The sequence below is a fragment of the Protomyctophum bolini genome (assembly GCF_963924005.1).
Source record: "Protomyctophum bolini genome assembly, chromosome: 10".
Taxonomy (NCBI): Eukaryota; Metazoa; Chordata; class Actinopteri; order Myctophiformes; family Myctophidae; genus Protomyctophum; species Protomyctophum bolini.
The window spans coordinates 32,808,788-32,836,741 of NC_137871.1; the positions used below are offsets into that span (position 1 = coordinate 32,808,788).

At 43.4% G+C, this 27,954-nt stretch overlaps 1 protein-coding gene across 1 annotated transcript in view; it reads left to right on the plus strand.

Moving 5' to 3' along the window:
• Window positions 1–27,954, plus strand: part of LOC308322262 (glutamate receptor 3-like) — a gene marked incomplete at both ends in the record, with an annotated part of 55,793 nt that overhangs the window by 13,892 nt on the left and 13,947 nt on the right. The window contains 5 exons of the mRNA XM_080773458.1: window positions 14–118; window positions 4,461–4,568; window positions 7,603–7,809; window positions 13,178–13,551; window positions 16,213–16,411. Of these exons, the coding sequence (XP_080629584.1) occupies window positions 14–118; window positions 4,461–4,568; window positions 7,603–7,809; window positions 13,178–13,551; window positions 16,213–16,411 (993 nt within the window). The remainder of the gene's footprint in view (window positions 1–13; window positions 119–4,460; window positions 4,569–7,602; window positions 7,810–13,177; window positions 13,552–16,212; window positions 16,412–27,954) is intronic.

Consider the following 27,954-nt stretch of genomic DNA (forward strand, 5'->3'; position numbering starts at 1 on the left):
CTCCACATGTCAGGTCCAAGTGATGGGGATGACGGGGAACATCCAGTTTGACAACTACGGTCGAAGGACCAACTACACCATAGACGTGTATGAGATGAAACTGGGCGGAGCCAAGAAGGTAAGTGAGACACACCTTTCATGTACAGCAGTGCTACTCAAAGGGACCGGGGACCCCCAGGGGACCCGCAGGGGACCCTCAGGGGACCCCCAGGTTCCAGAGTGTCCCTGTGCAGCGGAATTAGCTAAAAGCAGTTGAACCACTTTGATCTTATTGTATACTAAAATAGACGATTTATAAGCTCATGCCACCTTGTTGAGCTGGTAGATCTCGTAGGATATTTTCTAAATATTTTTGAAAAATATCCTGGGGGTCCCTGGCACAAAAGCTTTTCAGCTGGGGGTCCCTGGCACAAAGGCTTTTCAGCTGGGGGTCCCTGGCACAAAGGCTTTTCAGCTGGGGGTCCCTGGCACAAAACCTTTTCAGCTGGGGGTCCCTGGCACAAAGGCTTTTCAGCTGGGGGTCCCTGGCACAAAACCTTTTCAGCTGGATGAATATGAATTGGGAGGTCCTTGCAGTACTAACTGATGTACTAACTATGCTGTGCAGTGAGGTTTGTTTTATGTTGTGGGGGAAGCAACAGGGCTTTTCATGACATTCATTTTTATTTATTTTTATTTTTATTTTTTATTTTTATTTTAGGTTTTATGACTTTGTGACACCCCAAAAAACGGAACTTGAACATTCAGTAGATTTTCTGTGGTCTGGGATTTTTTCTGTCTGTGAAGCCTTTTGAGCTGCAAAACAGTGAAAACAGTGACATCTGCTGGCAAATCCCATTGTCATATATGGGCACTTGCAGGCTGTGACATCACAGTCAGCAGGAAAAGCATAGCACTTGTTTGAGCCAGAAATCCCCAGACCACAGAAAATCTACTGAATGTTAAAAGTTCAGGTTTTTTGGGTGCAATTCTCAGAAAACTTTTTTTGGTCACAATTCCTTTATGGCATCCGAGTCAGATGCCATAAAGATGATCTGACACCCACTGCTCAGACGTCCGTATCACAGCCCGAACACATCAAGTAAAAACAAAAGCAAAGAAAATGAATCCTAACAACAATGCAGTGTGTAGGCTAATTCTGAGTTCATCCTTGTTTTGGAAACGATTTCATCGCATTTGTGCGATATCCTAGATGTTTGGTAGAGAGTGACAGAGAGAGAGAGAGAGAGAGAGAGAGGGAGGCTAGTGTGCCATGGGGACTGATGGAGCAGGGAGACGGTGATTGCCTTTCTCCCCGTTATGGTATCGGCAGCACTCCGGTGTGATGAGCTGTGCCAAATGTTACACGCCGCACAATTCAAGCCCGAGACCCCCGCCATCCGATAGCCGAACCATCCTATCGAATGAGAGACACGAGAGTATTTCTGTTCCGCGGCATAGCGCACTGATATGAGCTTCATTCCTCTCCTGACAGTAATTACCATCCAAATAGCCAATTACTGTGATCCATGAATTCCTCCTGGCTGACTCTTCACCAGTGGTGGAAGAAAGTACTCAGTTTTGTACTTGAGTAAAAGTATCAATACTGCAATGTAGAACTACTGTATAGTCCGGAATTCAACATTTACTCTAGTAAAGGTGCAAAAGTACTGGCTTCAAAATGTACATAAGGTAGAAAAGTACTCATTGTGTCTTATTTTCAAGTTGTCAAAATGTTTTTGAAAATAGCAGATCGTCCATTTTCAAATGGCTGAAATGTACACAGGGCTGAAGTGGTTAATGTATTTTTTTATAATGATAACCAAAACTACAAAGTAACTGTTTTCAAATAATTATAATTAAGTAAAAGTACAATATTTGAAGTAAAACTATTGGAAATTGGAATACTCAAGTAAAGTACAAATACCTCAAAATTGTACCTAAGTACAGTATAGTAAATGTACTTGCATCCCTTCACGAAGGTGAATCCCGGTGGTACGCTCACATTATGCCATACGATGACACCGAGTCTCGTTTGGTAACCTCGCCCGGGTTCCCAGGAGCAGATGGAACCTACCGCGTTACCCAGCTCCTCTCGTTAGCCGCATCACTGTCGGCTCTGTCGTCACGCGGCCTGAAGTGACGTGTGATTATGCCGCCTCTCAGGCCTCGGTCTTCACCAATTAGCATCACGCCAACCCAAACTCTCATTCCAAAATGCAACACGCACAGAGGAGAGGAATGGAGAGAGAGGCAGACAGAGAGAGATGGTGACAGAGGGAGTGAGAGAGAGACAGAGAGAGTGAGACCGAGAGAGATGGAGACAGAGATAGTGAGACTGAGAGAGATATTGTAAGAGAGATGGAGACAGAGTGAGACTGAGAGAGAGATATTGACAGAGAGAGTGAGACAGAGAGAGATGGATACAGAGAAAGAGAGCGGAGGTCAGAGAGACAGAAAAGTAGAAAGTGGAGGAACAGCAGACAGACAGACGACAGGCAGGGCAGCAGTTTGTCAGAACCTGGAGTTCCAGACAGTATAACCTCTGTGACAGTTCAGGGATGAAGGGTGAACAGTGACTGTCACCAGTGATGTATGGGGCTGATGCGTGTCCCCGCCGCTCAGGGCGACATCGGGGCCACGCGTTTCCTCGCTGGCACTTCTGGCAGCGGTTCACAAATGTCAGACAAGTGTCGGCCGACAGCGCTGTTAGACTGGGAAATACTTTGGTGGGGCGGGGTGGGGAGGAGGGGGTGGGGGAGAGGTTGCGCTGTAAACACAAACTGCCGCTGCGGAGTCAGATGATCCGCTCGGCTTTAGAGACGCCACAGGCAACCATGTTGTGAGAGCTACACGATGTACGCTGCTCACTAGCTCCGCCACCTGGCCGTTTTTGGAGTCCCACAGTGTCTCCCGCACCTGCCCTTCATGTCCCCAAAACTGTCAAAAGATGTAAGCAGGAGATGGGAGGCGAAAGAAGAAAATAAAGTGCACCAGATGTGAAAGGGAATGTGGTGGTGGTGGGTCGGTGGGTGGGCGTGGTAGCCAGCCCAGAAAGGGTTCGAGCACTGGCGGCAACATATGCAACATGTTTTATCGTGAGCCAGCCATTATTATTTCAGACGGGCAAACAAACACTTTGACACTGGTTTGAGAAAGCATCTGTGGAGCAGAATTGAAGCTTGCTGCAGTGGCGAGGGAGTGGAGTGGAGAGGAGAGGATAGGAAGAGGCTCGCTCTGCAAGGCACTTGCATATTATGATAAATTATTAAGTGTGTATGCAGTTCACAGGCCCGAATATGAATTATTTACCGTAAAACCTGGGAAGCTGAAGGTGGCGGGGTTTCATGTAGTCTTCTGCCACGAATGCTTGCACAGGAACGGCTGGGACTCTTCACTTTTTGGTTACAAATCACAATAACTCAGACTATATTATTTGCAAGCTGTCTGCGGTGCATGACAGAAATGTCTCGAATTGTATGCTTTTCACCGCACTCGCATTCCTGTGCCAGGAATGAAGGGTTCATTCCAGTTCTCCACTCACGCACTGGTACCGGTATTTGAATTACCTTTTGACACCGGGACAGAGGCATCCAGGCACTGGGATATGCAGTGTTGTTTAAATGAGCCCAGACTCGTGGCAGATCTCGGCAATACTTCATGTTCTAGGTCTTTGCATGCACCAAAATAAAAAGCATGCTAATGGGCAATACAGATGAATGAGGCACAGGGATGGGTGGTGAGGTCGCTGGTCGTGGGAGTAGCCTCGCATAGCCAGCCTTCATCTGCCTTTGCGATGCATATTGCCCCAGGCAGATTATGTATGGCCCCTCTCAATTATGGGAGGACTGCATGGCCGAAATGGTGACGGCCAACCAGATACGTCTGGAACCAGGGTATAACCAACCAGGGCCCAGTATTTAAATATTTGGCGGGACAAAAATCTAACACTGAGAGGGACGAGACTTATATCCACGCAGTGATATTAGTATCGCTACGCTACGCTAGGGTGGGAGTGGGTGGGTTGGTCGGGTGGTTGGTTGGTGGGTGTTTCCCTAGGGAGAGTGGGTGGGTGTTAACTCTAGGGATGGAGGGAGGGAGTGTGTGGGTGGGATTTACGTCAGCGATTCCCCAACCTGTGGGCTGGGGCCCACTGGTGGGTATTGCAAGTGGGCCCCCAGATATTTAATAATCACACCAAAAAAATCACACTCGTGAGCAGTGAGGGGTGCAAACATTAAACGTCCATAGACTTGGCTGCCATATGACGTAATTCCAAAAGTTCAACAATAGGAACTCAAGGGATCCTTTGTTATAGTTCAATTGGAACTAATTGTGCTAATTGATCCGAGATGGCTGGGCCGCGAAATGCCTTCAGGGTTTTAAAAAGTGGGATCTGATCCAGAAAAGGTTGGGGAACTGCTTTGGTTTGTGTGACTCCAGGTGAAGGGTTGATATAACCACTTGTCTTCTCTTTTCAGATCGGTTACTGGAACGAGTACGAGCGATTTGTAAATATAATGGACCTGCAGGTCACCAACGAGTCCTCCTCAGTGGAAAACCGAACCATTGTGGTCACTACTATTATGGTACACTTTCCATGCAGTTTTAAATGTCTTCACCTATTCTGCCACTCAAGGTCATGGTGTTGATTCTTTATGATTGATACATTCCTGTCCTGGGCGGGTAGAACCATATCTTTTTTGTGTGGGCTTTCCATCCACTCACTACACGTTGAAACAGTCCAGCCCGTTGGCCATTAACTCACACGGTGGCCATTTTGCTCGTATGTTATTAGCACACATACGGGGCGGGGGGGGGGGGGGGGAGTAGAGCCTATACCCAGTGTGAAGTATAAGATAAGATGTGACAGGGACCTTTATTGATCCCGCAAGAGAAATGCAAGTGGCCAAAGGTAGCACGGAAATTGAGATACAGTTACAGGGCAAGAGAAAGTATTGTAGACGCAGCAGGGTAAAATACATCACATACAATAGCAATAATGAATGAAAGTAAACGACAAACAGCATACAGCCTCAACTAAGCTTGCATTATGCAGGACAAATGAATCGAGAATGAACACTGTAACCATGTCGGATAGGGTCCTTACAGTAATAAACTGTTGTTAATTCAGAGCTAATTAAACTATTGAGGGAACAGAGTGACCACCGTGTGCCTTATTATGAATCTTCATGGCTACCAGCACAAAGGATAGTCTAAGACAGTCTTATCGTATTTCCCCTTCGGGTAGATAAATCTATTTCTCCTGCTCAATTGCCCCACAATCTCCATGTGAAGGGGCGTGTGAGTTGTTGTCCATGATAGCATCCAGCTTCCTCACTATTGCGCACCTTCGCCACCTACTTCGGCGGAGTAAAAGCACAAAATAAGAGCCATGGCTGCCGTTTGAACATGGCCAACGGAGGAGTGTTTCAAATGTATCCGTGTGGGTGACAAAGCATTTTGATTTCCCATACTCCAGTGGCCTGTCGTAGCAGTGACATCACAATAATGGTATAAATGAGAATGGTTGACTCCATCAATTACAAAACAAACAAACATACAAATGCATACGTACGTAAGTAGACCTGTCAGTCATCATCAAAGTAAATGTTCAATGGCATTTTGGGATAGACTGGCCAACGAATGACTACTAAGGACGATGGCAGCAATGGTTTCTCAAGCTGGGCAAAGCAAAATAACCGGTATTGGAGGGTGGATAAGAAGATTAATTTTGTTTTCTTTTTATGACCGCTCCAATCTATTTTGTATTGCTCCCCAGAGTGTTCTGTGTTGAAGTATAACCTCTACAATACAGATGAGGTAAAATATATATAAAGTTGTTTCTCTGACCAAGGTTATCTCTGACCACGGTAGATGTCATGGTTTGGATAAAGACTTTTCCATTATTTCCCCTCCAGTTTGATAGTTTGGTTAGTTAGTTAGTCTACTATTCATCAATCGGTTTCAATAATCTTCCGCTCCAAACATTCTCAAAATCTGACCGTGCTTATAGTATCGTTGCCTGAGAAGTATATTTTCAGTATAAAAGAAAATATTAACTAAAATGTACAGTAGTAAAAAAGACTATAAAAGTGGGTCTTTCCTGGACAGAGTAATTTGTATGCCTAAAGGGCTGACCCGCTGAGTCTCCCCCAGAGCAGGAGGAAGCGTTTAACATCTCTCTTAATGAGAGCTCCAGTCAGGAGGTAAACACGTGTCGGAACGCAGAGGGAAACCAAGGTGAGACGGGATACATTCAGCACAGAACAAACAAACCATTGCTCTCCCACTTGCACCCTAATTGTTTGTGGCTGTAATGACAATGCCTTGCTCTCTGGGAGCATTCCTTTCTGTTTGATATAATGATGAAGTGCTCAGTAAACACCCACAAGACTGTAGCTGCACTCTATAGTGTTTTGAAAAGCACAGGAGAGTCATATGGCACGTTCCGCTCTCCTTCGTGTTATTTTTTTATTTTTAGTATTTTTTACTTTTTTATTTTATCCCCCTCTCCTCCTTTTGGTTTGTTCTTTTCTGGATAACAAATGATGGATCCTTTTTTTTGTTTTGTTTTATTTATTTATTCTTTGGAATGATAGCAGCCTTTCCCTGCGCATTTGGTGCAATGTGCTTGAAAATTACATGTTACAAGATAAGAATGGGCACTCTCTGATCCCTGTGCTGTCACTGGCATTTACTTCTGAACCCCCATCCCCCCCCATGTCCATGTCCACCTCACTGTGAGCCAGCCACACCATGCCTATACCGTACAGTACAGCCCCCACAGCCCCTAGTGGCGGGTGGAAGAACTACTTCGAGCAGTGGTTTTCAACCCGTGGTCCTTGAAGGAGAGATGGAGAGTTGGTAACCAAACGGAGCCTTATATTTAAATGGGTCCATTTGGTTTCATCTTACACTCTCAACAGTTAGAAGAGTGAGTATTTATTTTGCCTGTTATCTCTCCTAATGGTACCACATCAATACAGCATGGAAATCGTATCCAACAATGACAAAAACATATTTTTGTGTCTGAGAGGCTAAAGGTCATCAAATGGTGGTCCGTGGCTCAAATGCCAAAGAAATAATGGGCCTTGATGTGAAAAGGGTTGAAAACCACTGACTTAGAGATTAGACTTGAGCAAAAGTATAGCAATACCACAGTGTATAGAATACTCTGATCCAAGTAAAGAGTCCTGCATTCAAAAGTGTATGTCAAAGTACACATGTAGTGTCAGGCCAAGAGGTCGGGCGCACTAACTCTAGGCCTGGTGTCTGCTGGCCGGTCAGTGTGTGTCAGTGCATTTGTGGTGCATCATCTGTGCATGCTGTTTGTTTGCATGACTGTGGTTGTACTAGCAGCTTATTATTTGTGTGTGTGTGTGTGTGTGTGTGTGTGTGTGTGGGTGCGTGCGTGCGTGCGTGCGTACACTTGTATTACTATACTTGTGAGGACCATGAGTCCAAAGTAGCAACCAAAAATGCTGATGTCCTTGTAAGTATAGTAATACACTCTGTGTGTGTGTGCGTGTGCGGACACTGAATGCAAAGGTGCGTGTGTGCAAGGCAGCGCCCTTGAGCACAGGGCGTGAATAAACCCAAAGTGTGTGTTCGAACCAACAGGAAGCTCCGTATGTGATGTACAAGAAAAATCATTTGCAGCTGGGTGGCAATGACAGATATGAAGGCTACTGCGTCGATTTAGCGTCTGAGATTGCCAAACATGTTGGAATTAAGTACAAACTGTCTATAGTAATGGATGGGAAGTACGGAGCCCGTGACCCCGAGACCAAGACCTGGAACGGCATGGTCGGCGAACTGGTCTATGGGGTGAGTAACCATGGGTGCCTATCTCTGATTTCACGATTACATGACAGTTTGCAAGGAACTTCAACATGAGAGGAGATCTCATTTCTCTGTCTTAAGGTCATCACCGACTCACCCGGGCGAGCTCAAAACCGCCCGCGTAACGGGCGAGTCCGATAGTTCCGCTGGGAGTGAGATTTTATCAAATCGTCGCCGTCGGCGCTGAAACCTTGTATCTCTGTTTTTCTCGTTAATGAATGCCCTACTTTGTCAAAATAGAGGAAATAGCAGATCTACAGGCTCATGCTATTTACACTATTGACCAATGTTGAAAGTCTGTGGGTTTATATATCTATATTTAACCAATACAAAGTATTAACAAGAGCTTATGACTAAATAACAGCTACGGTATATTGGATACTTTTTTTATAAATTCCCCATTTAGTGAAAAGTAGGCCTAACCGGTTTTTTGGACATAAAAGGTTTCCGCCCGACAGCAACGAATAATGCACATTGTCCACTGGGCTTTGCATTGTGGGAGTTGGTGCTAATCCTGAGCTGGAGAAAATGAAATCATTTCTCAGTGCTGTTCATTGCAATTAATCCTTCACTTGTGCTTAGGCTACAAATTGCATCAGGCTTTTCACGGTCAAAACAGAGGTAGGTATGTAAACACAATGTGACCATATGGCAAACACGACTGTAATCACTTTGATGAATGAAAAATTATATGCCTTTGAAGTGATTGTGTAATTATGCTCATTGTTTGATGTGTATGATGGATATGCGGCGTTGTAAATTCACAGCTGAGAAAATCTGCTTCAAAATCAACAGCTAAATGGCGGGGTTGCGGTTTAGAGGCAACAAGATCCATATGGGGGCTTGCGCTCCATAAAAGTTTGGCGGGGCTGTTCGCATTAGCGGAGGGCCAGTGGTTGGGGGAGTACTGTTTTTTTTTTACTGAAGTACAAGTAACAATAGCACAATGTCTAAGTACTGTATGCTTTGTTACAAGTGAAAGTACTCTATTCAAACTTTTATTTGAGTAAAAGTAATGGCATCAGATATACTTACAGTGCAAAAGTGAAAGTACTACATGTTTTCAATTTCTTTCAAAAATATCAAATCTACAAGCTATTGTGAGCTTTTAGATATGCTATTTTTTTAAAACCAAACAAGAAAATAGGGCTTAATTGGTTAACGTGTGTTTTGTAATAATAATATAAATACAGTAGTAGTACAGTAGCTTGTAAATTAAGTTTTAAAGTAATATTTGCAGAGATGTAGCAAATTACTCAAGTACCGGTAAATAGTTTCGGCAGAAACCTCGTCTCCACAGCGTCACACTAAAGTATCAAAAGTAGCTCGAAAAGTGTTTTGAGCTTGTAGATCTGCCACTTTTGCCATTTTTGAATTTGAATGCTGAAAAGTGTAGCTTTTTGGACACATGAGGTTTCCAGACGACAGAGACGTACTTCGTTACTGTCCACCACTGAGCAGAGGGGGAGAGGCGTGTGTGTTGTTCGCCAGACAAAGTGCTCAGAGGTTTCGCAATGGCCTCCCTCACGCACTCCCAAATGATCCTCCGTCTAAGACAGTGGTTCTTAACCTTTTAAGGCTGCAACTCCCCAAAATAATCTGGGGGACCCCCCTACACACACACACACACACACACACACACACACACACACACACAGACACACACACACACACACACACACACACACACACACACACACACACACACACACACACACACACACACACACACACACACACACACACTAGTCATTGACTAGTTGACATTGACTACCAAGACTAGTCATTGGTTAGACCAGTCATTAGTCCTACATCTACATACAACCTATCTCAAACCCTCACCCTAAACCTAACCTCCCACGGGGCAGCACACCTAAACCTAACCTTAACCCATGTCTAACCAATGACTAGTCTAAACTAAGTATGCACCCCCCCCACACACACACACACCCTGAAGAGCACTTGGAATTGTAGTAGTTGAGGCACGGCATTTAGTTTGACTCGATCTGTTCGATAGATAAATAGCAGATCTACAAGCTCATAACGGGGGCGATCCACAGGTTGAGAACCACTGCTCTAAGGTCACAGCAGGTTGTTGAGTGGAGAGTGGGAGGGGAGAGAGATGCAATGCAAAATGCATGAGTGTTACGCTCTCTTCATCTGTTCAATTTCCCCGCTATCAACCACAGAGATTGCCTCGTTTGATCCGCTATCGTGAGCAAATTACCCTCCAAATTGGAAGTCCACTTCGCAGATGGAAGATGGGGGGATGGGGGGATGGGGGGGGGGGGAACAAAAGGTCCATCAACCTGTCAACAACCTCCTCAAGCCTTTCTTTCTACAGTGGTGCGAGTGTAATTAAGTGCATTTACTCAAACGTGTCTGTACTTTACTTGAATATTTGTCATTTTAGACCACAACATCTAATACAATCTTTACTTTTACCTCCACTACATTTCTAGGATTCAAATTGTCTGCTATTTTCGTTACAGATATTGCTTTGTAATCTTTTGAAAACGTTCACACTTTAAAATCAACTTTTTAATACCGCAGTGCATTGATAATGAAAAGAAAATGTACTTTTGATTACTTAAGTGTGTTTTAAAAGTTGTTTTGTAAAATATAAATATTCTAAATCTACACAGCAACAAAAGTGAATAATTAACAGATGATTGTAATGGAGTAAAAAGTATTTGCATCTGAGATGCATCTGAGATGTAGTGGAGTAGAAAAGTATTGAACATATTGACCAGCTGTACTCAAGTAAAGTAATGTAGGCTGCAAAATTGCACCTAGTACTTGACTAAATGTACTTCCAGTAGTTACTTTCCTCCACCACTGCCTAGTGCCTACCTGTCAACCCCTATCAAGGCATTCTGCTCCTGTAGCTTTTACGGCAGGTGCGACGGGCGCTAACGATTATGCACGCGTTGACCTTTCTGACCAGTAAATTAATTTGATTTTAGTTGTCTTTTTAGAGGTTTGGGCTCGGAGGCTGTGCATTTTATGTGTTTTGTTTTCCCTTCACCGCTGATTGACTGCTGCTGGCGTCGAGGATTAAATGGTTATATAGCCCAGCGTTGACGGGGCGCGCAAAGCAACACTGTCACGTTATATCAGGGTGTGTTTGCGTTTCACTCGCTTTGACCTTGTAAAGGAACACGCTCCGCGGGTGCGTCGCCTTAAAAACAGCCGCTATATTCCTTAATTTATGTGTGTGGAAGACAATACAGAGCAGACAGTACAAATAAGTGTCCTTCATACAAAACCGCAACGCTTTGAAGAGTGGCGGTTATTTAATTAATCGCACACACACGCTAGCTGCAGAAACACTGTCTGAAGTGATTAATTATTTGCGTCTGTTTTTACAAAGAAAAACCCATGGTTGTGAATGTAAAAAAAAATAGAGAGAGAGAGAGAGAAGAGAGAAGAAAAGTGCTTGCCGCCACCTCAGAGCGTTTTTGGTAGAATGCCATGATATGGAGCAGGAAAACAAAAAAATGGGGAGAGGGGGGTAAGGGAGGGTGTTGGGCGAAGAGAAACAGCTTGGAAGATAAAACATAATGCAAATGCCAGAACTGGTTTCTCTTCAGGGGATGGGGGGGTGGGGGGGGGGCCTGATGAATGGCATGCGAGCTGGAATGCTGGAGAGAGCCTGGGGTTGCCATGTTCCTCATCACAGTCACCCGTTGAACAGTGTGCGACTTTAAATCAAAGCCATTTGTCGTTGGACACAGAACTGACGAAATGTATTGTATATCAAGCAGAGAAGTAGGAGATGATTAGCAATATCACTCACGATTTGAATTAGGATTTTGTTGTTGCGGCATTTTGTTTTTCTTTGGGTTTTTTATGGCTAGCGTTGTATTCATTATTTTCATTCACTACTAGCTATTTGTATGCAGTTGTTAGGTGAAGCGATTCACAATGTGGGGCCTGTCTAGATATTGCAAGTGGGCCCCCAAATAATTGGCTTTTTTATTATTCATTTAACATTAATATTAAAAGCTTAATGTTTCAACTTGTTTTTACATTTTCTTCTTTAAAACCTTGACAAATCAATGTAGTTACCGCTAGCTACAGCAACTCCAAGCTAATCGGATGATAATAAAAAGGGACCTCTCTGCATTAATAGAAATTTTGGCACAGATGTAAATTCTCAGCTTTGGCATAGAATGAGTTAAAAATAATGGACCCACGCATTTGACCACTTAACAAGTGGTCAGATGTGGTGGTCCACCAACGCTTTGGAGATTTCAAGTGAGTCCTGACTCCTTAGCCAGAAAAGGTTTGGAACCGCTCAATTAGAAGGTTTTATTTTTATTCGTTTTTCACGGTGAAGGTTATTAATAATTACTTTTCTTTCATTAGCTATTGTCATGCACTTGTTTTGTTTTTTCTTAATTGATTTTTTTAGCAGCTATTCCATTATCTGTGCGCTGTTGTTTTTTGATAAAGATTAATTTTAATCTCCTGGAGTCGTTCTGCAAATTTTCTCAAAAACAATAAATAGCATTTGGAATAAATAGCGATCCATTCGAGGCAAACTTGCAAACATGACACCTTGTTGAATTCCTTCCAAGCTGCTTCTCTGCGTTTATCTAAATATATTTGTCATTCAGAAACCCCAAAGTCTGTTTCTCATTTCTGCTGTCTCTCATCGTGAAGAATGTGTTTATATTGCCTTCTGTCTCAATCTCTCATGCATTAGTCAAGTGTTGCGGGACTTCTAGTATCCTCACATAATAATATTATGTAACATTTATCTGCCCTACAATTCTATCCTACCGTTCTCGTTTCGTGTCTCTTGTTTCAGGACTTACTAAGTCTGTTTGGGTTGAAAAACGATCGTTACTCTGGCAGAAACCTCCATAGTTCAAGTTTTTTCTATTTTTGAATGTGTGTCTGTGGATTTTATATCCATTGGTACAGTTTTTTGATAAATTAAATAATTAAAGTAACAGATTCGGACATACTGTATGCATAAGGTTTCCACCCGCCAGTGATGTAAGCAGCATGTTTTCATCTCAGATGAATGTCTTAATGAACAGCCTAATATTATATTTTAATATAATCTAATAATAATCATAATAATAACAATAAAATGTTATTCTCCCTAAAGTTTGTAGGAGAACCTGGGATTCTGGCTGCAATCTTTCACACTGTTTAGAGCAGTGGTTCTTAAAGTGGAGTCCGGGGGACCCCCCAGGGGTCCTTGTGGGCCTTCCAGGGGGTCCCCGGTGAAATGCATAATGTGTTTGAGAACCACCGGTGTAGAATGACCCCGGTTTGTCTCGCTTTGTGCCGTGCGCGGGAACTAACGCTCGCTGTACCGTGTTCCCCCTGTTTCCAGAGAGCAGATATAGCTGTCGCGCCTCTCACCATAACACTGGTTCGAGAGGAGGTGATAGACTTTTCCAAGCCCTTTATGAGTCTGGGCATCTCCATTATGATAAAGAAACCCCAAAAGTCCAAACCCGGGGTGTTCTCCTTCCTGGACCCGCTGGCCTATGAGATCTGGATGTGTATAGTGTTTGCCTATATTGGCGTGAGCGTGGTTCTGTTCCTGGTGAGCCGCTTCAGCCCGTACGAGTGGAACCTGGACGACCAGGACGAGACCAAAGACCCACAGACCCCGCCCGACCCCCCCAACGACTTTGGCATCTTCAACTCCCTGTGGTTCTCGCTGGGCGCCTTCATGCAGCAGGGCTGCGACATCTCCCCCAGGTGGGTCTTTGAACAGTACTCCAGAACTACTCTGTTACAAGTCAAATGTCCAGAATTAAAAATGTACTTGAGTAAAAGTACAAAAGTATTGGCATCAAAATGTACCAAAGTAAATACTCATTATGCAGAATGTCCCATTTCGAGTTTTCAAATGTATAAAATTCCAAAATTCCAAATCTACAAGCTCACAATGCGTCGCATCACAAGCTTGTAGATTTTCAAATGGATGAATGTAAGTGTTTAAAAAAAAGTGGAGTAAAAGTACAATATGTGGATCCGAGATGTATTGGCAATTGGAAATACTCAAGTATGTTAAGTACCGGTAAATGTACTTGACAGTCCAGTGGTACTTTCTACCACTGGTAATGTATCAATATTGTGAAGTAGAAGGTTGCGACTGCATGTGATAACATGCTTTGTGCACAGGCCTCTCTGTGTCCCTTTTTATGCCCATATCATGTGGGGGTTAAAGTGGTCCCCCAGTAAAATTATTAGTTATTATATAGTATCAAAATCAGTTTAACCACTTTCCACCTGACAGTATTTTACACTTCAGATATCCGAAAATAGCCAATCTACAAGCTACAACACGACTGGTGGCCGTTTGGTACTCAGGAACGATCCAAGTCGGGAATGCATGCGCCCACTCGGTTATGTAATGTGCTTGGATGTACCCAGAGCCATCTAACAGAAGAGTTGCGATATTGAGGGGGCAGAAAACAGCACGGTCACGTGGTTCATGTACTCGCGCGAGCCCGTAGACTCCAATGCATTCCGTAAACGTCCGGTTGCTCTTCTACATAGACTTCTATTGGTTTGTCCCTATTTCAAGGCTTCAAATGGGGACAAACCAATAGAAGTCTATGTAGAAGAGCCGCCATTGGACTGGCCCCATGAACGGACTTTGCGTAACTCTGTCTATACTCTATGGCTCTGGATGTACCCATAAAGGTCTCTGTGTCTGTCCTTTTCTGCCCATATATGGAAATCACTGTCATCAGTATTTGCCCATATACGGGTACGGGTCAGCTTAGCAGTTCTGGACAAACCGCGAGACAACGCACTCCTTCTGTGATACGCACGACGACTTTGAGGTGGATCGGTCAGGCGGCCGTGATTTATCTTCACAACGTATTGCAACTGTTTTGTTGCATCGCAAATCATGGCCGTGGACTCTGGCTTTATGATCGACCAGATGTAGATCAGCTGTTTTCGCAGAACGTTCGCCCATTACTTTAACACTGTGCACCAGATATTTGTCTATTTATGGCCGTTTTGACATGCCCAGATATAGAATGGTAGGGTTCATTAGATGAGCAGCAGTGGATGTTTGATCTCTCACGCGGGAGATCCAGGTTCAAATGTTATATTATATAGGTCCCAATCAGGAATCGAGCACAGTTGTTGACTTAAGCAGGAGGGCTGTATAGCCCCTCCTTCCTACTCACTATAGAATAGCTCATGCTCACACACAAAGTCACTGTTGGGAGTGTCTAGCGCTGCTCAAAAAGTGAAATTGCAAACTCTTGTGGCAAACTATATGTCTTGGATGGGACAGGGAAACCGAACAGTAGAGAAAAGCATTGGCGTTAAATCTGCTTCTCTCTCTCTCTTCTAGATGTGAATCTATCTTCCAAATGGACAATCTTCTAAATGGCTTTTTTGCTCTGTCTATACTTTATACTTTGCCGATTGGAAGCATGCACCCCCCGTATCCCATTAATTGCACCCATTATATTAAATTGAGTTGGAGGGTTTTAATTGAGTTTGACAGTTGTGCGTACTAAGACTGCCGTGACTAAAATGGTTTTATCGATACCGTCTTCAGGCTGTGTGACCTGCCTTTTCTCTGTAGGCCGTGAACTCTGACCTGAGTTGCGTCGGGGGTTAATGATCAAGATGATTACTGAACATATAATATATATATAAAGATGACATCCATTGGCCACTTCTCTGCATTATGCAGTGCTGAGTCTGCTGACACAGAATGGCTTTTTATGCTCTTAGGGGTTTAAAAATAATTGCTGATGACCAGTGCAATTAGACACATTAACCAAATTGCCAGATCATAGAGATCACTTGATGAGCTGCACTAGATGAGATTATACAATAATAACACACTGCATTCATGTCGGAATCGTAAAATATTTTGGCAGTGAATCTGCAATGAATAAAGTCAAGTCAAGATGATGCTTCATTTCAACATTAGCAGGCAATTTTTTTTTTTATCCACACCCTAAAATGATTCATAATGGAGAATGATTTAGTTATTTATTTTCAAAAGATTGATTATTTTAGTTAGTTTAGTTTAGTAGAGCATCTATGTCACTTTAGCTTTTAACCACTTTTAACCATTATTTTATAGGCCTACTTAGCTATAAAAGAATAGCAGGTATATTAAGCTATGAGCAGATATACAAGCTCATCTGCTATTTTTGAAAGATCATGGCAATCTGTGCAAATCTTTGAATGTATATATATATATATATATATATATATATATATATATATATTATTATTTATTTTTTTAAACATGAAAAAGTTTGAGCACCACTTTCAGAAAATAACGTAGAAGACTTAAAAAAAAAAAAAAATCTGCCATGGCTTAATGAGTTAACCCCCTGATGTCCTGCCCTCCTTCACTCTGTGGCCACCATGCAGGTCTCTGTCGGGGCGTATCGTGGGTGGCGTGTGGTGGTTCTTCACCCTCATCATCATCTCATCCTACACAGCCAACCTGGCTGCCTTCCTGACAGTGGAGAGGATGGTGTCTCCCATAGAGAGCGCCGAGGACCTGGCCAAGCAGACTGAGATAGCATACGGAACGCTGGACTCAGGCTCCACCAAGGAGTTCTTTAGGGTGAGCAAACGCTTGACCTTTCATGTTTGACCGGTTGTTTTGGTTTATACTTACAGTAAGTAAAGGGAGCAAGAATAGCGCAATTTGGATATACTCTTGTTACGTGTGAATTGTGTGTATTCCAAATTTTGCACTCGAGTCAAAGTTCAAAGGTGTTTGGGTCAAGATATACTTAAAGCAGGCACCCCCACCCCACCCCCCCAAAAAAAGTTAAAAATAAATAGTATATATATATAGTACCAAAATGTACAATCTAATCTATATTGTATCGGAGTGGAAGTATGATGTAGTGAAAAACGGGAATACTGAAGTTAAGTAAGGGGGGCCGTGTCCACAGAAAGCATTTTTGAGCTACTGAACTGTCTGTCGCATATTTCGAGGGTAAAGACTCGGTCCACTTCCCGAGTGCCCAAGCATCGCGCTTCGGCGCTCCTGGAGTCTGCCCTTTTTTGATGCGGCGCCCTGAGCGTCTTCATGCAGACAATAGTTGATCTTTTGCAGAGGAACGCAGCTCTTTTGATCCTCCTGGCTGTGAGTGCACGAGTGTCCACGTCTACCATTGTTTATGCTAAGACGTTTGTGCTAATAACGCCAGGTGACAGGATGTTGGAGCACAGTCGCGGTTGATGGGTTTGAACACTGGGGATATATGTGAGTGCCATGGACATGATATCCAAAGCGTCCCTCCATTCATAAAATCATTTTCAGTGGCCAGAGCCCTTTCAAAGTACAGTGTACAGTGTACAGTGTACAGTACTTCCACAGTTACTTCCCTCCATTGTCCTGACCTCCACAACCTGCTGAATCAGCACAGTGCTGGACAAATCGTCCGTAGAGCGGGCCTTCTGCTCCGACTGCTGTTCAACTATAGTCTCTCCGTAATTCCACAAACTCAATTAGTATCCGGGCCTTTGCTTGGACGATAAAGCAAGCTATAGCTTGTGTAATGTCCCTGGAAAAACTCCTCGCTGGAGAGCTATTGTCTACCTTCTACGCTTTAGTCCCAATTATACTCGTCTCTGTAAGAGAGTAAAAAATCAAATGAGGCATTTTTGCTGATGGAATTTCTTACCTCTTGAACTCTTGTGACGTGAATGTGACGTGAATTTCAAATGTATGCGTCAGTGCTGCAGTCTGTTAGTGGTTCCCCATGTGGGGTCTGGGGACCACCAGGGGTCCTTGATGAGTTAAGGGTCAGTAACTCTCACTCCCTCAGAGTTAATTCAGTGGTTCTCAACTTTGTTATAGTTCCAAGGATCCCCATTGCATTTAATTAGCAATATCCCTTCCTTTTTTCTACTTTTTTCTTTACTTTACTTTACTACTTTACTTTTTTCACTTACTCATTTAACTCTGAGAGTGTAAAAATGGTACGAATGGACCCGCATACTGTAATCAGATTGGTTTCATCAAGTCATGTTTCAACAGCAAAAAAAAACAAAAAAATTGAATTAGATTATTTTCCAAATAATGAATGAATAACAATCATTAGCCTTGTTCAAACTGCATAAAACAATCCCACTCCAATCTGGAAAGAAAATTAGATTTGAGCTGCCAGTCTGAAGGGTCCATTTGGACCCTGGCCTGCACCCAGCGTTGAGAACCAGTGTTTTTCAGTCCAATTATTCTGATCTCCATAAAGAGAGCGAGGCACAAATGAGGCATATGTTGCCAGTGAAGTACTTCTTGAACTCCTGTGACACCGAATGGTAAATTTATGCGCACACGATTGCTGCAGTGTGCAACCTTGGAGGATGCGGGGGCCTGTCAGCAACAAAGTCTGATAACAACGTAAAAAGAGTCTCAGAGGTGATAAAAAGCAGGAGCCTAATCAAAGCGCTGCCCGCATCACGCCTAAAACTCAAAGGGGTCAGCTCATAAAATATAATTAGCTCGCTGGCCGTGGCTGGCAAATTGGTCCTGATGAAGAGAACGCCCTGTGGGTCAAACACACGCCTTTTGAAAGACGCACGGGATTGGAACGGAGCAATATGTCCATTGGCGTTAGGGATGAGACACGCAATTAAACCGTAATTTGACCAAATGCTGAGCGGTTATTAAGTCCCTGTACAAACACCCCCGCCCCTTTGCTCAGTAGATGAAACACAACATGCATGTCTTTCAAGTACTGGCTGGCTGATTTGACTTCAGATCAATATCACGATTGTTTTCAATCTCCGGCCTCGATCAACTCGTATCTTTATTTATAGAGCACATTTAAAACGATTGGAATTGACCAAAGAGAAACAAAGCATCAACATAACACCGTACATATGCATGTGCACCCACATGGTCACATGGTATAACAAAACACATAAATCAAATAGATAAAAGAACCTCAGGTGCTTTGATTAAAAGCCAATGACAAGTGAGTCTTAAGGAGAGATTTAATAGGCTTCCAGAGCCTGGGGGCTGCTGCGGCCAAGCCACCGTCACCCACTGCTTATTAGCCTGGTTTGTCGGGGCTTGTCTGCAGACCTCTGTGCTCTGATCGGGTGTAAAAGTACAAGAGTTCTGATAGGGGCCAGCCCTCCCAATCTCCCACGTAGAGATTTATAAACAAAATGCACTTTAAAAATCAATTCTAAAATTGGCAGGGAGCCAATGAAGTGCAGCTAAAATTGGGGTTATATCGCCGGTATAAGTAAGGAGGCGAGCAGCTGCGTTTTGAACCAGGTGCAAGCGCCTGAGTGAAGACCGCCGATTCCGGTGTACAAGGAATTACAGTAATGGAGAGGATATGAAGGCATGGATTGTCATCTCCAGGTGCGTGCGTGCGTGCGCCGGGTTGTTGGCTGATAGGAACCTGCCAACAGAGCTAATCTGTTTATTTATCTAATGTAAAGGAGCTGTCAAAGGAATCTAACACCAAGGTTTTTGACAGCTGGATGTTTGAGTTGAGTTTGTAGATATTGTCGTTCTTAATCTGGCAGGTCCAGTTTTTGTATTTAACCACTTGAACACCATATTCTGGGGGGGGGGGGGGGGGGGGGGGCATTAGCCAAAAATAGCTCTATTAAGATTGAGCGCATTGAGATTGTAGAGCTATTTTGGGCAATGTGTGGTGTAGCCTACATGGGAAAATATCTGTCCAAGTGCATGCCGGGCCAACTCAGGCCCAGTTTGTTTACTGTCTAGTATAGAGGGTCTGAGTGGTTAAGAAGTGCAGTCAAACTGGTTTTCAAAAATAATTAATGAAACAGTATTGTGACTGTGATGACGAAACGCAATATGACAGTCTTTTATCTCTGTCTCGCTCATTACTCATCAGCGGGAGAGAGGCAATTCATGTGCTTCACAGCTGCAGCCTATTGGCACAATCCACCATTCATTTGCATTACCCCTGGGTGGAATTGTTCAGAACAACAAAACAAAACAAAACAAAATGAGAGCCACATTTATTTTCCTTCTCCCCCAGACGAAGGACAAGTTACTGTCTGCAGTATTGTTAGACAGCAACATAGTTTGTGTGGAATTTCAAAGTCGTTGAGATCAGAAGTTTCGAGTCTGAAAGCTCCGAGACGATGCAGAGCTTCGTAATAATTACGGAGTTACTAAAGTATCGTAGTGACGCATGAGATGTACGCCAACAATAGTTCACAAACATACATTCTTCAAAAACAAGTAAAGCTCTATAGTGATCATTGCTATAGACTAGAGCATAGACTATGTATTGTATAAAATTGTTTTGCAGTTTAAATATTTTCATAGATAGCTTCATAGACTTGTTTGACAGCGCTATTATCAGTGTTTTGCTGGATTCATGTTAATGTGTATTTTCAGACAATTTAACCACTGTCACCACTGAAAATGCCAATATTAAAGTCAAGTAAACTTGACTTTTCCCTCTGTACTCACTCGGTTTGCTCTTTCTTTCCCTGTACACCAAACCTTGTTGCCAAAAATAGCTGATCTCCTCAGAATCGATGCTATAGGGTGTTTTCAAGTGGTTAGTGTAACAATAAATCCTACCTCACAAAGATCTGGCAGACCCCCTGTACTGTAGTAACTGAGGACTGTTGAAAACCACTGCTATATTTAGTAGCAGGGCTTGCTCCGTTTCTCCATCTCTTTAGTAAACACAGCATTTTCCAGTGGGTCACCAATTTCATGATTCAATGTCCATAGAGTACACACTAATCAGCTTCAATGTTATGTATTCCAATTCCAAGATTTTCCACACATGTATTCATTTTATCACTTACGATTCCACTTGTTTGTCCTATAAGAGCAACCATGGGGACCACCACTATTGTGTCGGGTGGGTCCATAACCATTGCAGACACAATAGTGGTGGGGGTTCATGCACCATTCCACGGGTTACGATTATTATATACATTTCTTTCTGCCTTGTTAGTCACTATAATCACACTAGCGGGCTACATTCATGAGCTGGACAAAGAAAATCTAGTTTTCAAAGCAAAATATTTTGTTCCCTCAACCAAACGGGACACCCCAAGTCCTCTCTCAAAATATTATTCACAGGCAAACAAGAAATCGTTGCTCTTATATAGCATATAAGAGTAAAAGTACAATTCAAAAATGTACTTGGAAAAAAAGTACATAAGAAAACCCCCCATTTATTCTGATTGGATGAAAAAGCTATCCCGACCTCAAATTGTATTTTCTGTTTACTAGAGAGATGGGGAGAGCTCTGTTATTGAACAAAGAGACAACAAACAAACGGGGGCTAAACAAAACTAATTATTGTCCTACTGTCTTACAACGGACTGGTCTGTGGAACACTGACAGGTGGTCAGGGATAGCCGCACTACTGCATTCTGGGTAATAACGAGCGTCCTAGATATGGTATGAGTGTTCAGATAGGAAATGACATGTGTGAAATGCTATTCCAAGGGACTTTTAATTAAAACTGTAGAGGGCTGACATGGGAAAGAAGAAAAAAAAAAAACACTGATTAATGGGAGCTGAAGTTCTATTTCAGATCTGTTTTTCAGGAAATACGTTCCGGCTTAATTAGACCCATACGGCATCAACCAGCTGGAAATTTTAAATCAGGCGCAAATGTTTCAAACAAGACATATGTCATCATTCCCGACACTCCCCGCCTTCATATTTTATGATTTCACCTGCTTTCTTATTTTATTATTATTTATTTATCATTTTACAAAGGTGCCATGGCAAGCATAGCGGAGCTTATTAATGTTAAACAGTCTTTTTTTCATTTCTTACCGCCCCACTTCTAGCCAGTAAGGACACAGATGGAGGCAGACTTAACATGGATTTTAATGGCGTTACACATGTGGTTGTACTTGTGAATAAACACACGACATGTAAACACGGAGGGATGAGCCACCATGTTTTTTTTTTTAAACAACCCAATAACTGAATTAACTTCACTCATCTCTGCCTCATCAGCGCATGATCGACATAATTATACCATTATGTTCCTCTGTCCCTCCACCATGCCGTCGCTGTCGGGTGGAATCCTTGTCCAAAAGTGTTACTTGTCAGGAAATGTCAGGCGTTGGAGATATACAAGGTTTCTGTCCGACAGCGTCGATATCTGGTTGAGGTTTGGGACGTAGCGCCATAGACCACAGCTTTCTGGGACCATCCAGAAGGAAGTATCTGGGTTCTTAATAGCATTATCCCCCCCCCCCCCCCCCCCCCCCAAAAAAAAAGCCAGATTGTGCAGCTCTCGACAGTCTAGGACAGCTGGCCTGGGAGACTGCTGGCTTTGCTTGTGCTGCCCAGTGGAAGGCTGCTTGGCTCCAGGCATTTGGCACTCCAAAGCCACCCGCTTTTGGCTTCTCTGTGCTCCAGACTTCCCTGTTCACGACGGGAACTCCTACCCCCCTCCCCTCCCCTCAACTGGCTAACTGGCCGTCTGTTGCGTTAGCTTGAGACAGTTCTCTTTAAAGTCCCATTGCACAAATCCTAAGTCAAAAGAAAGGCCTTAAAGTAGCTTTGCATTCATCTATTTTTGCCCTCATTCAGTATTACATATCCTACGAATTATGCACAAGTTTGATCCACCAGAACCATAGGTGATCCAAGAGAACAGGGAGGCCTTAGCTGAATGGGTGGAGAGACCCGGCAGTGTGTCAGTGTTCCATGAGGAAGACGCCCTTTCCCCTGCACTTACCTGAGAAGTACTCTGCTGGGTGGGATGAAATAGGCCTTATTATTAGAAATCTGAATCTGATTTTAGTGTTAAAGAAAATCTATATCAAAGCTTTATAGTTATGCAGATGTGCATAAACACCAGGAATAGCATGGTTAAGATTCCAAAACATGTCAACAAAACATATAGAGTGATCCTTTAAGTTGTGTGCCTGTCCGATTTCCATGTAACAGCTGTCGTGTGTCGCTACGGTGGCACGCATCGTTTCATCCTCATAATTTCTGTCACGGTATATCTGTCCATGCAGTCGGTTGAATGTTTGTGTTTTTGGACGATTAGGAAGATGATGACTTTCAACCGGCGAGGCCATGTTTATGCACTTGATGAGCTCAAGCTCCATCAAGGCCTTGGCACAGGCCGGCTGGGCTGCCGGCGTGTTTTGTAATGCACGTCAAAGGAAAAGGCTGGATCATATTAATGGCAGCGATGATAAAGTGGTCTTATGTGGCTGTTTAATTACGTGTAAAGACTGCGGTGAGACCATCAAAGATGACCGTGCCGCTGTCCTTTCGTGCACCTCATTAAACACACGCAACCATAAAGGAATGATAACTGTTGCAGAGAAACGACCACACGTCGGCCTTTCGTCTCCAAAAGATCATAATGTTACCTAAAAGTCAGGGACAGGGAGCGTCGTGCTTTCGTCTTTCCAGACTGGCAGGTGTGTCAGAGACGGAAACGACAACCTCGAGCGCAGGGCTGCACTGTCACCGATGCATTTTACTAAGCGTGAAAATCAATTTCACATCTCGGCTCTCACGCCGCAGACACCGTAGACTTTCCACTACATGATATAGCACACAACGGATAATAGGCAGCAGATTTATTTTCATGCAGAGCAGCGGCTGTGTGTGTCGGGGTGGGGGGGGGTGGGGGGGGGGGGGGGGGGGAGGTTATGCGGTGAAGGACTGCCCAAGGGGCTCTTTGAAGGAAAAAAGAAACCTTTTGAGGTTAGGAAGCTCTGCAATCAGACGGCGAGCAGTGTAGAGCGCCCGTCCCCGAGCGCCTTCTCAGCTAGTGTTTCAGGTCGCTGCTGAGGAGAAAGCTAGGAGGTTCCCACCACAAAGATTAGATAGTATTTACATGAAGGTGGGAAGCTGACAAGAATTGTGTGGATAGATGGACGTGACAAGTGACTGGAGTATAACCAGAGGGGAAAGTGGTGGTCTCGACGGGTCTTGTTACGTTTCTGGGGGCTGGGGGCCCGCTGGTAGGTCGTGAGGATATTGGAAGTGTGTCCCCAAATAATTGGCAAAACACTTTAATTATAATATTACAACTTTAATATTAAAAACTCTAGGTTTTCTTCTTTAAAACCTCATAATACACAGGAATGTATACTTAATGAAATGAAAGGAATGAAACTTAATGTATACTGTAGGTTAGTTCCATTTTTCCAGGCCGGAACCACAGTCAATCGAATGATGGATCATTTATATTTTCGAGATGTCCGAGTGGGCCCCGGACCAGAAAAGGTTGCAGAGAACCGCAGCTCTATGGGAAAGTGATGCTCTCAATAGATCTCATTAAACTGCAGATAAGCAGTGAGCACAGGATGAGTGGGGGTACTGGATTCCTGCAACACTTTCAACACCTCAAAGACCAAACACATTTGGTATGCTGGACCAACCCTGTGGCACTTCGCCTGATGGCGCCTGAGCCTCAACCTTTATTCCTGTTATTGCCCTACCTTTAATCATACTATACAGTGTCACACAAACGCATCAAATATAGCAGATCCACACGCTTTTGAGCTTGTAGATCTGCTACATATGCTATTTTAGAATTTGAAATCCTGAAAAGGTTTGAACATTAAGGTTTCCACCTGACAGACAGAGACGATTTTAACTTTTAGTTTTTTCATTCTTCATAAATGGGACATTGCGAGCTATTTGAGCTATTTTTGAAGTGAAAGTGGTTAAAGGGATAGTTCACAATTTTTTAGCTTAAGTTGTATGAAATACTTGCCATTAATATAGTGGTTGCAACTGTTGCTAGTTTTGTGAATTAATTTACTTTTAATGCGTGGCCCCCTGTGCCCACCACAAATTGACCGGAACTACCTAGTATTTCACCAAAACCAGAGCAGAACTCCCACCACGGGACTCGGGCAATCAATAAATACAGTTGCAACCACTATATTAATGGCAAGTATTTCATACAGCTTAAGACAACATTCTGAACTATCCCTTTAAGTGTGGTTGTGGTCTTGGACTGTAGAGCACCGAGTCGGTAGTGATGGAAGTTGGAGATCCATGCCCCACCCGGCTATGCAATACCTATTGTACCCGTTCCACCCATCTGTGTCCTTTTTATGCCCATATGGAGATTTCAGTATCTGTCTCTCTGTGTCCATTTATTCCTATATATGGAGTTCTGTCATGCCCAAATATGGCGTGTTGTGATGTCAGAACAGGCCAGCTCCATATATGGAGTCTGGGCAGGGGCCGTGTCCTGATCCTGGGCAGAGGCCTTTTGTGGTGGTTCTGTACAACCGTGGGTCCGACCGACTTGACACCGGGCACTGCACCCCCTGTGTGGGTGTGGAACGCCTGTGTCGAATTTGAATTTGGTGGCGAACAGTTCTCGAGTTACTGCCGTACACACAGACAGACAGAGACATGGTGTATTTTTAGATAGATTGAATAAAAAGCATTAACAAGAGCTTGTTTTAAGGACATGGTGGATCCACTGTGACTATAATATATAGGCTCTTTTCTCTGTTTCCTGGAAACTGACCATTTTGAAGAAGAAAAAACGACAAACGGGTCATGCTGAGCACATATTGGCCAAAACAATCGGTGGCCCCCAGAAACAAAATGTAGCTGGAATCCACGTTGGAAGTCGTTTGATAGATACTGATGGGAGCTTGAGGATGAATTATATACACAAGTGGCCAACAGTAATGCGAAACAGATACCAGACGGGAAAGAGAATAATAAAAAAAAAACAGGTTGCAGTTCAGAGAGCGGTGGACAGAGGTCTGGAAACGCAGCATAACTATAGAATCAATACAGATTAAGTGGCTATTTAGAATGGAGAGGGCAATCTGTCTGACATTGGACTTTAATCACATGTCCTTTCGCCGACGTTTTAATGAGCACATTGGTGACTTTTGGAAACAAACAAGGGCTTTAAGAATGGACTCGCCTCCGATGGGAAAGCTTCAAAAGATTGATTTAAATCACCCCGACACCCACACACACACACACCACTCGCACTCTCTCGCTCTTTTCTTTTCTCTTTCCTTCGGTCAGTTTCCCTCTACTTTTCTCATGTCCAACTACATACTTGCATTTCTTTATTTGAGAGAGTCTGTGTATAGCTAATGAACTAGGCATTAAAATACAGTAGGCCTACAGTACAGTTATGAAAGCAATGCAAATATAAAAGGAGTTGGCAAGAATGCTACTGTTCATCCTCCTCAAACAAATACAGAACAGACAGCAATGTATTGCTTCAAATATGATTCATTGCATCGTGCAACACACTACATAAAATACTATCCCCCCTATATAAAACATTTCACCTTCACACAGCAGAGAGAAACATGATTAACTTACACTAGTATATGTACAGTAGTATATGGTATTACTCAATATCTCTCTACAAGTCCACTACATGTGCCCTCACTCTATATGTGTCTGTATCGGTTTAGAGAATAACTGCCTGGTTACATCCCTCATGCCTGGAATAACACACCTTCAAGACTGTTACTGGACCACTGACGGATAGTGGGAAAAACACTTTTAGACGTGTGTGTGTGTGTGTGTGTGTGTGTGTGTGTGTGTGTGTGTGTGTGTGTGTGGTGTAAAAGGTTAGATTGCCATTAAGTGATTAGCTCTAAGCAGAACACTTATGTAGGGGGGGGGGGGGGGCAACATTTAATCAAACTAATCGATTTACAATCGACACCGGCTGCAGTGTTTCCTCTGCCGCAGCAGTTGCATCTTAAGCTGCTCTTAAGCCTATAACCCTAAACTGAAGTTGGGGTTAGGCTTTGTTCTACTGTCAGTAAAACTATGCCTAACCCTAACCTCAGACAGTAAAATGATGCCTAAAGCTAACCATGTGCTCAGTAAAACTATGCCTAACCCTAACCCTTTATTTTCTCTTACTTCAATAATGAATACATGGCCACATCTCAAAGCCCCACGTAGATTGGAACACACATCTGAACAGGGCCTTTGTACTATGACGGAAAAGACGCTTGTGTGTAGAGATGGATTTGTGGTGGTGTATAATGGCTCAAGAAATGTCCATTTCGTTGCCGACAATGGACCGACACAGTTACTGTTCCCTAATTGAATTCTAAATGGCCACCATCCAACGGAATGAGCATGATTACATGTCAAAGCTGACCAGAGGTGTTACTCTCTCTCTCTCTTGTGACAGTGTGCGTGTGTCTGTGTGTCAGCCATATATCATCATATTACGTCCCTCCGTTTTGTTTTCTTTCCGATACCCATCTTCCTTTCCCTCGCTCTCTCTTTGCGTCACTGCGGGTGACTTTAGCTCGCAAGTGAAATCAGCTTATTTCGTTTCATTTAGGTCTATTTTTTGCTCTCATTTCATCCCTGCGCTGATATTGATGAATTGACTTCATAAAGCACTGAGGCAGCACACTCTGTTGCCGCTAATCAATGCACCCGCGAATCAATGCACCCGCGAATCCATTCCTTTTTGCTCGTTTGAGGAGGCGTTGCTGCGCCGCGGTCGCTCCTGCCTGTCCCGCCCGCCCGCCTGCCTTCTCCGCTGCAGCCTTTTGCAGACGAGGCACCGGCTCTTTGGGGAAATTGTCCTCCAAACTAGCGTCCTCCCTTTTAAAGATGTGTGACACATGCAAATGTAACACATTTAAACAAGATCGTCAACAAAAACAGCAGGTCCAAAGAGGGGCTGACACCACTTTTGTGGACAAAGTGTACCCTCAAGTAACTACTAGCTGCGACCGTAGGTGGCAGATTACTATGAGAACCTGCAAAGGCTGTCGCTCCGTCAGTCACGCGTCCATATATGATTGTCAGTCCATCTCGTGACATCACGCCTCGTGACATGCTCTGTATTTGGCCAGTACAGAATGTGCCAACACTCGCCCAGCAGTCTGCCGTCACCCAGGCAGACTGGTATTCAGAAGTACAACTCTAATATTAGTGCATTGCATTAAAATTGAGAACATTTCGCATGAAAAAAAAGTTATTTTCACTATACTTGAAATAGCGTTTCAGTTGTTTATTCAAAATATATTTGTGTACGTTTGTGTCAAAAAGTCGAAAGTCAAAAGTAGCCTACCTTTTTTGAAATGTAATGCATTTTCTTTTCATAAAATACTCCACAAATATACTTTACAGTACTCGCAAGTAAATGTCCTTAGTTAGTGTCCACCACTGATGCG